Source organism: Nothobranchius furzeri, chromosome 14, assembly GCF_043380555.1.
Source record: "Nothobranchius furzeri strain GRZ-AD chromosome 14, NfurGRZ-RIMD1, whole genome shotgun sequence".
Lineage (NCBI taxonomy): Eukaryota > Metazoa > Chordata > Actinopteri > Cyprinodontiformes > Nothobranchiidae > Nothobranchius > Nothobranchius furzeri.
In genome coordinates, this window is record NC_091754.1 from 25185615 (window position 1) to 25201904 (window position 16290).

General features: G+C 40.1%; 1 protein-coding gene across 1 annotated transcript in view; it reads right to left on the reverse strand.

The window, feature by feature from the left end:
* Positions 1-16290, reverse strand: part of col4a1 (collagen, type IV, alpha 1) — a 58724-nt gene that overhangs the window by 24604 nt on the left and 17830 nt on the right. Inside the window, exons 2-22 of the mRNA XM_015966255.3 lie at positions 9892-9945; positions 6703-6792; positions 6435-6479; positions 6267-6311; positions 6068-6130; positions 5943-5996; positions 5795-5821; positions 5644-5718; positions 5505-5567; positions 5335-5370; positions 5194-5232; positions 4698-4787; positions 4566-4601; positions 4410-4469; positions 4289-4324; positions 4141-4185; positions 4014-4046; positions 3671-3731; positions 3501-3536; positions 3272-3418; positions 3084-3167 (exon numbers count right to left, since the gene is read on the reverse strand). Coding sequence (XP_015821741.1) covers positions 3084-3167; positions 3272-3418; positions 3501-3536; positions 3671-3731; positions 4014-4046; positions 4141-4185; positions 4289-4324; positions 4410-4469; positions 4566-4601; positions 4698-4787; positions 5194-5232; positions 5335-5370; positions 5505-5567; positions 5644-5718; positions 5795-5821; positions 5943-5996; positions 6068-6130; positions 6267-6311; positions 6435-6479; positions 6703-6792; positions 9892-9945 — 1219 coding nt within the window. The remainder of the gene's footprint in view (positions 1-3083; positions 3168-3271; positions 3419-3500; positions 3537-3670; positions 3732-4013; positions 4047-4140; positions 4186-4288; positions 4325-4409; positions 4470-4565; positions 4602-4697; positions 4788-5193; positions 5233-5334; positions 5371-5504; positions 5568-5643; positions 5719-5794; positions 5822-5942; positions 5997-6067; positions 6131-6266; positions 6312-6434; positions 6480-6702; positions 6793-9891; positions 9946-16290) is intronic.

Consider the following 16290-nt stretch of genomic DNA (forward strand, 5'->3'; position numbering starts at 1 on the left):
ATTGGCCAAACTCGGCCAGAAATCATAACAAAGTAGTTTAATAAAACAACAATTAATTCCTGAGTAATTCAGGTTCCAGCTGACTCCCGATTCGGCCAAATCGGGAAAGAAGCCTCTTTGAAACAATCTCCTTTGACCACCAGTCAAAACCTTTCTGCGAGGCTGCAAGTGATTACAGACACAACAGCTCTTTTCACAGCTACTTCAACTCTCAGACATCCACCTTGGACACCTAATCTGCAGACCCCAGGTTGCATCTCATGGCCGGGGAAGCTGAACTCAGAGGAAGCTACTAATCTCTGAGTATTGTGGTTTCAATGTCCGGTGACCTCACCAATCTGACTGCACCCCTCCGGACCGCCGGAAGCAACAAGGGTATCGTAAGCCTGCATACTGGAGTCTGATGAGGTTTTTATCAATAACTAACTCTCTAGTTTATAACAAACAACAAATTCTTTTACACCCAGATTTCACAATTTCTCTCAGATACAAAGAACGGTTGCTACAACATCTACAGTAGCTTCCATCACAACACCTCACATCCACCACACCACATCTCATTATTCATATCTTGTCATGTATCATCAGTTTAGGAAAAATAATTAAATTCATTTTATAAACTATATACTGACTCTGTCTGAATTAATACGAAGTGTGTTTATGGTCCCTGAATAAGCAAAGAAACCTAGAATCTCTTGATTAAACATTCAAAGATCAATCAGATTGATATTTCATATTTCTATGGAATATCACATCTTATTGGTCATAATTAATATGTAAAAATTGCTACAAGTCATAATCAAGTCATCTGTCCAACTTCAATTTATTGACAATGATAATAAATAAATTCCAGAAATAAAGCTTCTTAAAGCTTAATTTGTTTGCTCAAACAAGCAGAAAGTGCAACTGAAACTGATTATAAACAAAGTGCTGCTGCATTTAGCAGTACAAGATCAAACCCAGATTTTTGTCCATGCCATGCCACTTTTGTGCTAAAATATATCAAATATGCTCAAGTCATCATCAAGTCAACAGATTCAAGTCGATTCAAGTTGCAAGTCATTGGCATTCAAGTCTGAGTCAAGTTGTAAGTCTTTATAGATTTTATCAAGTCAAATCAGAAGCCATTAAAATAACGACTCGAGTCTGACTCGAGTCCAAGTCATGTGACTCGAGTCCACACCTCTGATTTGCAGTGGTCTCTGGTTGGAATGAATGCCTTGTAAGTCATGCAGTAGGGGCAGGGAGCTCAGATGCGCCTGTTTCCGCACGGAGAATTCAGCAGGAGGAAAAAGTAGCTTCATATGACAGGATCTTGTTTCCTGATATTTGAACATCTCACTTCTGATTGGCTGACAGCAACATGACTCTACCACTGACCCCATTTGCTCTGAAATATTGATGTTTTATCTTCACGATTAGGGTGAGGGTTATCTCCACTAACCCTAACACAAGTCTACAGGAGTTCTGCCATGTGGTGGAGTTGCAAATGCTAATGGTTAGCGTCTGGTAGTCAAGACATTCTCCGCTGTTTCCTGGACACTAAAACAACAACTTTCTTCCCTGTTGTCAGTCAAGATGAGTGAGTCCATGACTCTTAAGTGCCAGTGTGACATAAATGGTAACACTTTACAATAAGGTACACAAAATTGTGCTTCGTAACTAGGGAATGACTTAGGGAGCAATGAGTAATGAGTAATGAAGCAGGAAGAATAGGTAGTTAACCAGTAGTTACTGGTGAAAACGCTCATCAGTCTTTTTTCATGGTCTAATAGGTAGTTAACCAATACTTACTGGTAAACACCCAGCAGTTTTATTCAGGGACTAATCTATGAACGCATTAAGGAGCGAATTCCAAATGAATGTGGTGCCTATGGACATTCTTTTGTAAACTTCATGAAGATTGCAGATAATTAGCAACATCACAGTGATTTAACATCACCGTTTCATCTTGATTTCACTCGTCTGTCACTTTGTCGTCTATCGTCAGCATCCGTCCATCTCGAGATAATGGAAAGTAAAGCCTTCTCCCAACTTAGTACCTACTCAGGAACTAATCTGTACCTAATAGGTACTTAACCATTACCTACTGCTTTTGTCCACCTTAAAGTGAAGCCTTCTCCCAAGTACCTACTGAGGAACGAATATGTACTTACTCAATACTTAACCATTACTTATATATGTTGTTACATGGCCATTTACCATAAATACGTTGAGCTTATTTACATATCGTTTTCCTTCATCTTGTGTGTGGTAATATTCCAGAGATGGCGGGTGACCAAAATTCTGCAGGTTACAGTGTTACCTGGCTCAAATCAATCACTAACAAAATGTTTGATGTTAAGAGTATGTTTTTAAATAATCAGAAAAGTACACAAAAATTAACTTTTACATTTATAAACTTTGAAATCAACATGTAAAAACACTCTAAAACTACCTATTCTTCCCTGCTTCATTACTCAGTACCCTTTAAGTCGTTCCCTAGTAAAACACAATTAGATAGTCTCTGAATAAGACTGCTGGGTGTTTACCAGTAAGTATTGGTTAACTACGTATTAGACCATGAAAAAAGACTGATGAGCGTTTTCACCAGTGACTACTGGTTAACTACCTATTCATCCCTGCTTCATTACTCATTACTCCCTAAGTCATTCCCTAGTTACGAAGCACAATTTAGCGTACCTTATTGTAAAGTGTTAGCGGTGTGGGAAAACTGTTTTCATGTTCAGTCTGCATGACAAAGTCAAAGTGACCAATTATAATCAGAAATAATTAAAACTTGTTTTTCTGTGAAGTACCACCTTAAATAAAATACAATCACACTACATATCTGGTCCTCTCTGGACTTGTGCTTCCATCTCCTGCTGCATCTATCAAATGCTTTCCATAGTTTCTCCTTGTGTTGTCCTTAATGAAATGCATATTCTAGTACATCCTCGTGATAACTACATTTTTTATTTTATTTAATTTCATATGAAGAAATGACTGATTCTTACCTTTTTGCCCCATATTCTAGTACATCCTCGTGATAACTACATTTTTTATTTTATTTAATTTCATATGAAGAAATGACTGATTCTTACCTTTTTGCCCATCTTCTCCTGGTAACCCTGGAAGTCCAGGTGCGCCAGGAGCTCCCTTAGCAACGTTACATTCTTTAGGGTCAACTATGAGGGCAACACACAAGCATAAAATTAAATGACGCAAAGTCTTGTGGTTTCATAACAAAGCGGATAAATATGTTAACTTGTATAATTAATTGAATGCATACTGGATGGTCCCGGTGGCCCAGGTGGTCCGATGGGTCCCTGTTTTCCTGGTGGTCCAGGAAGAGGCTCCCCATCAATGCCTCGGTCACCCTTCTCCCCCACTTCTCCTTTTAGACCCTTCTCGCCACGAGGTCCTTCGACGTGGCGGCCTGCAGCACAAAATCCAGAGTTATTCAATTTACAAGATTTTCCTCATGTTTCCTTTATTATTTCAGTGTACTGAAGTTATACCTGGTGGACCAGCCTCTCCCTGAGGACCAATGAAACCTGTTGAAAACATTAGAAAGTTTTATTTTTTTTCCAACAAAGAACTGGAGATAGTTGTGAATGACAGGGTGGAGTTAGATTTTCTCTGGAAATGCAAGCATGCAACTGCCTACAATTTAACAGAATCCTTTAACCTTTTTGTCCTGGTGAACCTGGGGAGCCGCGGGGGCCGGGAGGACCGGGTGGACCGCTGCCCTAAAAGCACACATTGTCAACGACACCATGATTAATTTTAGCTGGATGACATGGATGGCCACCACAACTGTGACGGTTCCTGCAAGCTACATCCTCAATAGAAATTATCCTGACACGGTGCACACACAATACACAAATTTTCTAAAATCGAAATAATATCATGTCAGGGTGCCCAGTACATCAAAATACTGCCAAAATACCCCAAATACACCATAGCAACACAAAATATCAGGCCCGACTCAAAGTTCTGTTAAAGTTTAACAATGGAGAAAAATCACTCACATAACCAGGAGGTCCTCTTTCTCCTTTTACACCCTACAAAAAGATTAAACGTTAGACTGCAGGACATCTTAACAAAGTTTAATTTTATTTATTAGAATCTGAAAGCTCAAGGTGGTGCATGAATTACATCTGAACCCGGAAATCCAGGAGCTCCGGGGAAACCTCTCTCTCCCTGTTGGATGATACGTTGAAGATTAGGAACAGAAATGACTAAATGGGAGAAAAAATCAGATTGACTGCTGTGGTGGATTTATAGTGAAGCAAATATACTTCACCTTAAGTCCATCCTGACCATCTTTTCCAGGTTTGCCCTAAAAATACAGACAATAATACAACTTAAAAGCCCTCTTAAATTTCAGTAAAGTTCCAGAAATTAAATTAAATTAAATAACTTACTCTTGGTCCAGGTGGGCCAAGTTCACCTTTGACCCCAATTTGGTATGGCAAGCAAAAACCCTGCAAAACAAATCAAATGTTCAAAAAATAACCAACTAAATAACTTCATGTGTCTAAAACATGATCTGCAGCAACATCTGAACAAGAAACACCAACTTTCTCTCCTTTATCCCCTGGAGGTCCTGGGTACCCCTGCATAAGTACAAAACAAAAAAAAACAAGGCTAGGATATAATGATAAGCTTTAATAAATGTATGCAATCAAGCACTAATTTATGTGACAGGGCACCTGTGGTCCAGGTACGAGCACTGTGGTCTGTCCTTCTACTCCCTGAGGAAGTCCTGGGGGACCAGGTGGACCTCGAAGTCCTTGGTCACCCTGCAGGGAGATAATAACAATTACAGGGACCGTCACAGCTACAGAAAAGAACGAATAGGGTTGGCATGTTCTAGAAACCTTTGCTGACCAATTAAAACAAAAAGGAGTATATTTTAACAGACTAAAGTCAGTATAAACCCCTCTTTTCAGTCTTTTTAAAATTCTGTCATAGATCCTTGTTAAAAATGATATAATTTAGTCACTCAGTATCATTTTTATGCTGATGATGTTTTGAGTTTCTTTTGCCAACATAGAATAACAATGATAGCTAATGCATGAGCAATACTTCAATAGCTCAAATAGCAGGGAAATGCCTTGCAGTTTTAAAAATTAGAGTGATTATTTTAGAGAAAATGTGAACTTTTGCTCTAATCACTTTTCCATTATTAAATTTTTTAAGACTTACCTTTTCTCCCTTTGCACTCACAAAGGACAACTTGTCACCCTGCAAATAAATGAACGTGCAGTCTGTTTAATCTTTGCAAAGGAACCAAGGCTAAAGTTATAAAATATGTTAAAGTTTCATTGTTCATCGGACGGAGCTTACCTTTTCTCCTGGCGGACCGGGGAGCCCAATGTCTCCCTGTTGATCAGATAATCAAACATCAGGATGAAGAAACAATAACTGAAAACATTCATTCCTTTTAATGGTTGGAATTGATGGCAAATTAATTTGAATGATTCCAACGTTCCAAGAAAAGATGGGATGTGACTCACTTTGGGTCCTGGATATCCTCTGGGTCCTGCAGGTCCACTAGGTCCCTGGAGACCAGAGGATCCCTGAAAGAGATGAACAGGTGTTGGAAGGACTTTCACCGATTTGACATCATGGTTACATACGTGCTTTAATACATACAGGTAATCCAGGTAGGCCAGGAAGTCCTCGGTCCCCTTTAGTGGGAATGATCCCCATCACACCACCAGGGTCTCCCTGTTAAACACCAAGAGTAAGATTTACAATGTTGAGTTATGGACTTCATTAAAGCTTCATAAGTTGTTTTACTTACTTTCATTCCGGGATATCCTGGTATTCCCTGACAAGGAGAGTAATGAACAATTAATAATCAATATTTAATAATTGCATCTTCAGACCCTGTTTTAAGTATTTTCCAGAACAGTAAAGGGTTGAAAATGATGGAAGCTGTTTCTGCTTACAGGAGGACCTTGAAGTCCAGGAAAACCAGGAGAGCCATCTCTTCCTCTTTCACCCTGTAACACACACAGCACACTGTCAGAAGGTGCAAACAACGTTAAACACAGTAGAACTGGAGGGAGCTTACTTTGGTCCCGTTGCATCCTGGGATACCAGGCGAACCCGGTGGACCATCGTTTCCGTTGATGCCCTATGATTAGAATGGAAAAACTGAGTTACGAAATGGATTTTTTTCTGTTCAAAGTGGTAAAGTCTCAACAAACACAATCTAGATCTCCCAACAATGATGGTTCTCTTGGACATGGTGGCTGTTGAGAGGAACTTACTGGGAGTCCTGGGTTTCCGGGCATACCTGGCAGACCATGAGGCCCCTGCAAAATCACAAGCATGTCTGGATTTACTCTCTTAAAGCAAAACTAGTGGTGCCATATTTATTAAAAGTGATAAATCATAACATACTATACGGCTGCATTAGAATATTTATAATTACTTACTCGCACTCCTTTCAGTCCAGGAGCTCCAGGTGAACCTAGGTCTCCCTATTCAACAAATAAAATCAGAAATAACAAATCATTCACAACTATTCATGGACAGCTAAAAAAAAAATTCTAAAGTCTTGCAGAGTGCTTTTATTGTGCAAAACAATCATCTTTAGGCCTCTTAAGGCTTTTCTGTGCTTTAGTGCCCCATGCTCTGTATGTAGAGCTGCAGTATATCTCTAAATACTGAATTAGTTCATATAATTGGACTGAACAGTCCTACCTTTGGGCCCATTGGCCCAGGTGGTCCCTCATGTCCCTGCATCCCTGGGAATCCCATGTTACCTTGAAGACCAGGAAATCCACGCTCACCCTGGAAAACACAAATAAAAAAAATACTCAATACCTCAAGAAATGTTTCCATATTTTCACATATTTGAACATTTATGTACCGTAAATCCTCTAATACAGGCCCGGGCCTGTATTTGACTCAAGCTCATCAAGCTCCGGGCCTTTATTGGAAGGAGGGCCAGAATTAGAGGCAGGCCTCAATTTCTATTTGAGCAAAATGAACTAATGGTTCGCTGGAGTTATTGACAATTAAAATTGCGCCCACATTTTCAAAGTTAAACACATTTCTTTTAACAACGGTAGTTTCAGCTTCAGCCATCTCCCCCCTCCCCATGCGCAGCGGCCGCAAACTCACTGATGCACCTGCAGCCTCTCAGAGTTCCTGCTGCTCTAAACATTAAAATAATTATTTCATTTTCTGTTCCTCACTTCTTATTACCTTCAATGGTGTCTGTTTGTTGCAACCAGCAGGTACAAAAACTAACTTGTTTTTATTTGACTATTTTTCTGTCCTGTCTGTTTATTATCTTCCTGCATCTCCTCTCAATCCTAAAGAAAAACTGCTACCTGGCTTCATATATATTCACCTTGAGTTACCTTTGAACTGCAGTTCTAAAAGATCTACCGACCGCAAAAACAGCGGCGTGCTCGCCAGCCGCATCAGTGACGTGTGTCACCGAGGACAAAACAGGTGATGCGCCCCGATCCACAGCAGCGAAACGCATCAGGCACAAATAAGACAGAAAACATAAAAGGAAATGAGCCGACATGAACGATCGCGTGTTAAATTAGTTTTTGAGGTGGCGACACCTGATTTGATAATGTTACTGTGGCCGTGCTCAGGACGCAGATGTCTGGAGCGCGTCAACAATCAGAGCATTGCATGCGCAAGCTGGTTAAGGTTAGGATGGGGGTGAGGGGAAGGTTAAATTGCAAGAGGGTAAAGGTCACAATTTGGTTAAATGTCCGTTTTACGGCAGGTGGTCAGTACCGACGCTCTGGCACAGCGTGTTGCCTCCCGACGCGCAGGAGCTTGTCACCTGCTGACAGCAGGCTGCTGTCTTTTCCGAGGACTGCATCTTGCCAGTCATTATCACGTGACAGCGACTGGTCGATGACAGGCATAAAAAGTCACTATAGTAAAGTCGACTAGTTCATACAACCCCTACTGCTCCCCAGAGTGTTCTGCAGCATAATCAGCACATTCTCTTTGAACTTGATATCAAAATTTCGCCTCCTCTTCATCCCCGCATCTGCCATGGTTAACGTTACCCTCGCGGTCTATCACTGGCAAATCAAAAGTGAGACGGATGACACAACCTTCCCTCCGTGACACTTGATACGAAACTCCTGCCCCGGTTCTACTTTTCTTTATTTAGTTTTTATGATTCAGTAGCTCACTTTTTAACACCTCGCACTATTTTTAGCATTTTTGGTTTTATTTGTGCCATTTCAAACGTTTTTTTAATAGGAATGCACCGATATAAATTTTTGGGGCCGACACAATATCTGATATTAATATCACTGTTATGGCCGACAACCGATGCCGATTTACGTTTCTGAATTAGGCAAATTTTGTATAGACTAAAATTATGCAAGGTGAATTTTTAAATGTTTTGCTTTATTTCTATAAAGAGGAATTTGCAATATGTTATATACACACACACCACACACATTTACACTTCTGAGATGATTACCATCGCTGTCACAGGACTAAATTATTACACATTGTCACCCACCCTTACCCTCTGAAACAGATACACAAACGGAAACAAGATGAAAAAATATGGGTTGGTAATCTTGGCCCAGTTTTATTTATCGGACCGATACCGATATTGATGCTGATAAATTGTCCATAAATAAATCGGTATGGTATGTTAATGCCATAACACTGTCTGATTAATCTTAGGAATTTATATAAATATTCTTCCTATTGTACTTGAGTGAGTTATCTATTTTTTTAAATAAAAGTAAAAGCATCAACATGACCTGGACAGTGTCCTAAACTGACACACAGACTTTCCTCTGCCTGCCACCAGGTGGCAGCATTGTACTGTGATGGGGATCCAAGGAAAGCCAAACAAGAAGAGGAAAAACATCCATGTTGAAAGTATTATTTTAGGATTGATTTCCACAACACCTGGCTCGCATCAGTCAAGAAAAACGTTGCATGTTAAACAATGGAAATAACCACTTGGTTACCACGGCAACTCCCATTATAAATCGATGACTTCATTGGGAAAATAGACCACTAGGGATGGTTCAGGAAGGCCTTTCAACAGTTTTGGGTGGAATCTACTGTTGTTACATGAGCTGAATGTTTTTCTTCTGCTGCTGCTGTGGGAATCAGTGGTAAAAAGACCAAACTGCTGCACTAAGGAGGCTAATAAAATGTCTGATTCAGTTTAGGCAATATTGTGATTGTACACTCAATAACAGGAAGTAAAAAATATAATAAGTCTACTAAACTGCCACCCTAAAACAGTGATTTTAATCACTTTATTAACATTTTGGTAGAAATTCTAATTAAAAAAAAGTGCTGTCACTGCACAAAAACCATCAATGATAAATCATCTACATTTGTACTTTATGGGATCCCCAAGTTCCAAATCAATGGTTTTATGACGTGTTTTATTTAAATATCAGAGTAAAAATATGATAAATACGTAACAATATCATCAGTAAAAAAAAAAATAAAGAAGATTATGTTGTCTGTAAGGTAATTAATAAGAAGTTAAAGTTATTTATTCATGTTTCTGGTCAGTGTTTCCCAGTATTGCCCGAGTGCTGACAGCTCCAGGCTCACAGCCAGTTTGTGGCCACTTGTACATCACTAAATCACAGCTTCACATAATCTGATGGGATTAAGGCCTTCAGCACAGCTGTGTGCACCGACATACTCCAATTGAAACTGATCTTTGTTCACGTCCAGGCCTCTTCTCCATGACTGAGCTCTTGTGTTTCCACCCAGGCTCGCCTCAAAGTCCGTCCCTCTGCGCTTAACCCTGTTAGTCAAAACTCTGGAACACTTGTCATGTTTTGCTGTTAACTCCTAAAATCTGTCATTTTTATGTGAATCCCCCAAAATCGAACTTGTGTAAAATGCAAGTAGAGATCTCACCTTTGCTCCTTTGACACCGCTGCAGTCACATTTTCCACAAGAAGTTCCACAACCCTAAAGATGAAGAAACAGAAACATAAAAATGAATGATCCATCTCATTGGGGGGGGGGGGATCATATATATTTTTGGCCACTTGGGAGCAGTAGAGGTGAGTGTAAGCAATCGTATTTGTATTTTCTGAGCTTGCAGGTGATACAACCTTTAACATTTGTTTGATCTAAAAACTCAATCTATTTAGTTCATTAATGAGTCAATCAAGTTCAAGATGGCCACAACATCTGGTTGACACAAGAAAACACAAAAAGGACTAAAACGTTGTCATGTTTATGGATATTGAGCTCACACTTGGTGTGATTGTAGCCCAAAGTTGGCTTTGCTCATTTATTTTAAACAACTGACTGTGCAAGGTTAAGGCATATAAAGGCTGGTTCACACAGCAGGATTTTTAAATATTTTCTAAGCTTTAAACCACACACATGGTGATGAAAAATCATAGATGTACCGGTTTTAGTCATAGTGTGTGGTGTGCAGAAACACGGTCTATAACACCCATTACACACAAACTGCTCTCACTGAGGGACGTTCCCCATCAAAATAGGAAATCTCGCAATATAAAACGTGACTTTAAAGTAAGCAAACACGGGAGAGGAGGAAAGCACTGCGTGCTTCCGTCACCTCGATTTCCAATATGTTAGATATCCCTTTCAACAGACGGTGTGTTTTATGTCCCCAAAAACCAGACCAAGATAATCCAACATGTTTGAAAGCCTGGATATATGATCAGAGCGGTGTCGACGTCCTTCTGAGCGAATCAGAGCGTTCATATCACACCACCAACGGTAGGATTATCTGATAAGACTATCTTTAGAGCCGTTATGGTGATCATGCACATCCTGGAGATTGTAGGACGGGGTGGAGCTGGTCAATAATCAAAATATCCTCCGTTTGAACTGGGCTTTGCATTGTCACTGAATTTATCTGAAATAATGAATTTATTAAGGCAAAAAGCGTAACTGTAGCCAGCTGAAAATTTGTTGAATGATTATTTATGACTTTTCAATAATGGTTTTACTAATACATGTTCAAGAGAAGTTTCATTTCACTGATTACATTATCACCAGAACTGTGGTATATTCCAGCTTCAGCCAGGGATCACCTATTCGTGGAACTAAACTGCAGCCAGTAGGACACTGGTGCAGCTGGCCTGGGCTCTCCACCCTCTTGAATCCCACCCTGCTTCCTTTCCTCTGAGGTCTCCAGAGGCCAGAGCCTGGGAACTGGCTTGCGCTGCCTTGGCTTCGACTTCCATTGCTCCTCTCTTCCTTTTCTCTCCATCTTCCAGCTGTTTCTAGAATCACGTGTGAGTACTCCAGCCAAAATGCTGTCAGATCTTGGACTGGGTCTGAATGCTTGGGAAGACAGTGCACAGCTACACTAACCGCACATATTTCTGTCTGTTTTTGGTTCTCAGAGACACATAAACCAATAAATAGCTCTGTTACTAATAATCACGTCCCTTTTCCTACTTTCTAACCTTGACATTAAACAGTTTTAGTCAAAGCTTCAGCTGTCTCTTCATAGCCAAGAATATCTGTTATATTGAATCAATATGTGGCACAAACCATGGGAAGCCTCGGCAACCACAGCATTCCCAGGACTTCTTGCAGCCGCCTCCAGTGCACTTGTTCTCCTCTCTCTCTTTACATTTATTGCACATGTGTGGCCTGCTACACTTTCCCTGTACCACCATGCTAAAACACCTCTCTCTCAGTCAATCTCACTTCAACACCTCCAGCTGCCTAATTTGTTCTACTTTTTTCCCATCATGCCATAAGTAAACTTAACAAACACCTGCTTGAGACCAGATTTGCGTCAAAAAACAAAGAGAGGAAATAAAATTGAGCTTGTGAAAACAGCACATGTGGGTTTTATCATGATAAATCCTCTCAGAATTAAGGCTCCTGCTGGATTAAAATAATCATTCTGGCAGCTCACCAGAGAAGTAAAAGCATGTTAATTCAATGGTAGAGAATGTAAATCACAGCTGTTTTTCTCCCTTCCCTCATCTGCCTATTGCTGTTTAGTTTTCGTCACCCGCTTTCAGACACAACTAAAGTCAGCAGACGTTACTGCATGCTGGAGGGCCCGATCAGGACAACAGAGGCGCATGAAAAGCTCCACCCTGGTGCATCTGCTGGATCTCCAAACTAAAGTGCTATCTGCTGGTATAGAAGGGCTTTGCTTTGATTTCCTACTCTGTCATAGAGGTGAACGCACTTGGTCATGACTCTTGAAACCAAACAGATGTCAGAAATCTGAGATCTGTTTAAAATGGGTTTAAGATCTTATCTAGAAGTCTTCAGGTGAATGAGACAAAGAGGTTTAGTTGTAGAAGCCAGGAAGCATTTGAACAAGACTGCCTTTTCTACTTCAGAGATAGCACACCGCGTAAGTCAGGATCTTTCTATTTAACAAATGGAAAATATGAGCAATGACTCAAGACCTTTGAACAGAAATCAATATTTTTTAAATTTACTATAACATTTTGTGTAGAAAATGTCAACAAGGATCTGAAGAATATAGAAAAAAATCCAAATATTTTTCTTCTGTTTTACTTTCAATCACTACAAAAATATTTTCTAAACTTAATACAAACATAAATATGATATATATATATAAACATGGGCTACACAGTGATGCAGGGGTTAGCCTTGTTGCCTTGCAGCAAGGAGGTCCTAGGTTCACATCTTGGCCCGGGGTCTCCTTGCAAGGAGTTTGAATGTGTTACCTGTGCATGTGCAGTCCAAAACATAACTGTCAGGTAAATTGGCCCCTCTAAAATTGTCCTTAGGTGTGAGTGTGTGCTTGATTGTTAATCTTGTGTGTCTCTGTGTTGCCCTGCACTAGGCAGGGAGATAGGCTGCATATAGGCATAGGTATAGTATAGTATAGTATAGTATAGTATAGTATAGTATAGTATAGTATAGTATAGTATAGTATAGTATAGTATAGTATAGTATAGTATAGTATAGCATTGTATAGTATAGTATAGTGTTGTATAGTATAGTACAGCATTGCATAGCATAGAACACCTTGTCTTCTCATAGTGTAGTGTAGTAAAGTAGAGTGTAGTATAGTGTAGTATAGTATAGTATAGTAAGTATAGTAAGTATAGTAAGTATAGTATAGTATAGTATAGTATAGTATAGTATAGTATAGTATAGTATAGTATAGTATAGTATGGTGTGGTGTGATGTGGTGTGATGTGGTGTGTTGTGGTGTGGTGTAGTATAGTGTGGTGTGGTGTGGTGTGGTGTAGTATAGTATAGTATAGTATAGTATAGTATAGTATAGTATAGTATAGTATAGTATAGTATAGTATAGTATAGTATAGTAAAGTTTTGTAAAGTATAGTATGTTCATTTAAACAGGGATAATGTACACTTTGACATTAACCATGAAGGGAAAATGCATTGATACCTGGTTGTAGCAGAGATGCTAATTTCCACCTGTGCTTCCTGGGCAGCTTTATGCTGCAGTCATAAAACTAGACTAATTAAGCATATAGATTAATGTTTGTCCATATCATTAAAAATTATTTACATACATACAGGATAGTTTAGCTACCCAGAACACCTCTCCAATAACTCAAAACAATCACCCTGAATGTCAACTATGAATGTTATCCAAGATTAAAATCTAAGATCAGAATGTTATTTATTGTGTGTTGATGATTGAGTTATCTATCTAGTTGTTCAAAGACCTAGTTCGGACGTCCTACAGATGTGGTCTGGACCGACAGACTCAATATAGACATGATATGCACGTCCGTGTAACGTTGACTGTTTGCAGGGATAGTTCCATGTTATTCGGTCAGACAACAAACAATATGAGCACATATTAAATCTTTGAGAAATATTATTGATCTTACTTCAAATGACCTGAGGATACTTTCTGAAAAGACCCAGTAAGTCCTGAGACTCGTGATGTGAATGGAGCAGGAAACTGTGAAAGCAAAGATGTTTCTCTGTATTAATGAGTATTATTGTCCCTATGCAGTGTCTGGTGAGTCAGTAAGCTCTGCTTCAGATCCAATGAACTCCTGCAGCAGATGGTCTCACGTGTTCCTACAAACAAGGGTTTGTTTCATTCCCAAGTCCAGATGTCTCCAAACTGTGAAAATCACCCTGATGTGTGCTGGCAGGCAGCTTACTTTGACCGGTCACAGCACAAAACTGTGTCTTATCATAGTCCTGTGTTTATGACTGAGTGTTTGTCATTGTTTACTGAGGTTTGAGCTGCTAAGGAAACAGGAGCTGAACGTTTGTTTTCACAGAATGCAAAAAAAGAAGAAAACAGATGCCAGCAGAAGAGGATATTGGATGAAGGTAGGCTCCGAGGCACGTTGACAGGTCAAGTGTTCTTGAAGCTGGGATTTGTTCTGATGTCATGTGTCAAAGGTGACGGGGATTCCATCAGGTGGGACCTTTGATCCATCAGCACCTCTTTGATACGTCTGACATCAGTGGGCACAGGAAAGCCTCCATTTCAGGAGGGGAAGTGATGAGTAGTGTTTGCTCTAAAGATTAAAGGCTTCAGCCAGAAGACAGTTTGCTCCAGAGCTCCTGACATTAACACAATCAGTCTCTATTACAGAGGTGACCTCATGGTGCTGTTTTATTACCACTAATAGAAGCTAAACTAAAGCAGAAGCATGGACAAATTGTTACAGGATGGCATCAGTGAATCTGATGTTTTGTTCAGTTTTAAACAGCTTCCATTATTGACCTCATTCTGCTTCTTTCTGATGTAGTGTTAGCACTTGAGCTAACACCAAAATAACATGTTGCAGCTTCTGCAAAGGGTCCTGGTTAAAGCAAAGATTAAGAGCAACATTTAAAAAGGAGGCTCATTGAGATACCGTTTTTTTACTTATTTTATTAATCAGCCACTCTGAATTTTACACGCAGGCTGAACGTAAAAATAACCTTCTACCCCTATGTCCTGCATTAGCTGCCGAAAGAAAATAGACGGGGAAACACTTGGGTCAGAAAAAGCCACACAGATCTACATCACACTGAAAATTAGTATTCATGGACTCACCCATCTTGACTTGTGACAGGAAAGGCTGTTATTGATTTAGCATCCAGGAGAGAGCAGAGCATATATTGGCTAACAGAAGCTAACGTTAGCATTAGCAACTCCACAATATGGCAGAACTCCTTCAGGCTTGTGTTATTTGTGGAGATAAAACATCAACGTTGCAAAGCAATTAGAGTCAGTGGTAGAGTTGCATTTCTGTTAGCCAATCAGAGAGAAGATGTTTGAAAATCACAGATATAAATGAGTAGGAATCAAAATCCTGCTGTTTTCTACTTCATGAAACAAGAGCGCCAGAGCTTTTTGTTTCCTCCACAAAATGAGAGCTTTAAATGGTAAATGGCCTGTATTAGTATAGCACCTACTTAGGGTTCTACAACCCCCCAAGGCGCTTCACAACATAATCAGTCATTCGCCCACTCACACACACACACACGCTGGTGAGGATGAGCTTCAATGTAGCTACAGCTGCCCTGGAGTAGCCTGGCAAGCCAGACTAAATAAATGTATTATTTAGTCTGGCAACGCTTCATTGAAGGCTCTCGGTTGTGGGGTGGGTTCTACCGTTGTCTTTCAAATGATCTCCGCATGCGACTGGACAATGAATGTGACATACTCACCGCAACAGCCATCGGTAAATGAGGTGGTCCACAGTTGAAGATTGAGAAAACACATATTTTTTCTAAAAAAAGCACTTAAATACATCTATCTGCTCCTGATTCTAATGAAGCCCAGGTTCTAATAGTCCAAAATTGATGTAAAAGCCGTTTCAAACGAGCTGTCGCCATCTTGTTTCACTCTGTTGCATCATCCCACCCACCAGGCATATTTAGTGCCCTGATTGGCCCGCAAAGCGGATAAAGCTCTGTGATTTGTTCACTAAGCAGATAGAGCACTATGATTGGCCCACCATTATGGACCAATTGCAGCTCTTTATGTGTTTGAAACCCCTCTAGAGAGCTGTGATTGCCCAGCCAGAATGCTGTTAGGGGCTGCAGAGGTTCCAGTGGAGCGTTCCTACACCAAACTTTGCAAAGCAAGAATTTGGTGTAGTTCACTAGGCTAGCCCTGGGGCACACTGATGAAAGCGAGATTGTCGAACACTGGCGCCACCGATCCCTCTGACCGCCATCAGCTGGCAAGGCGAATTAAGTGTCTTGCCCAATGACACAACAGCAGCATTTTCTGACAGGATTGAACCTACAACCTTCTGATTACTGGACAACACGCCCTACCTCCTGAGCTACTGCTGCCCACATGCTTCATTTATTCATTTTCATTTCTGCAGCACTGCTTGT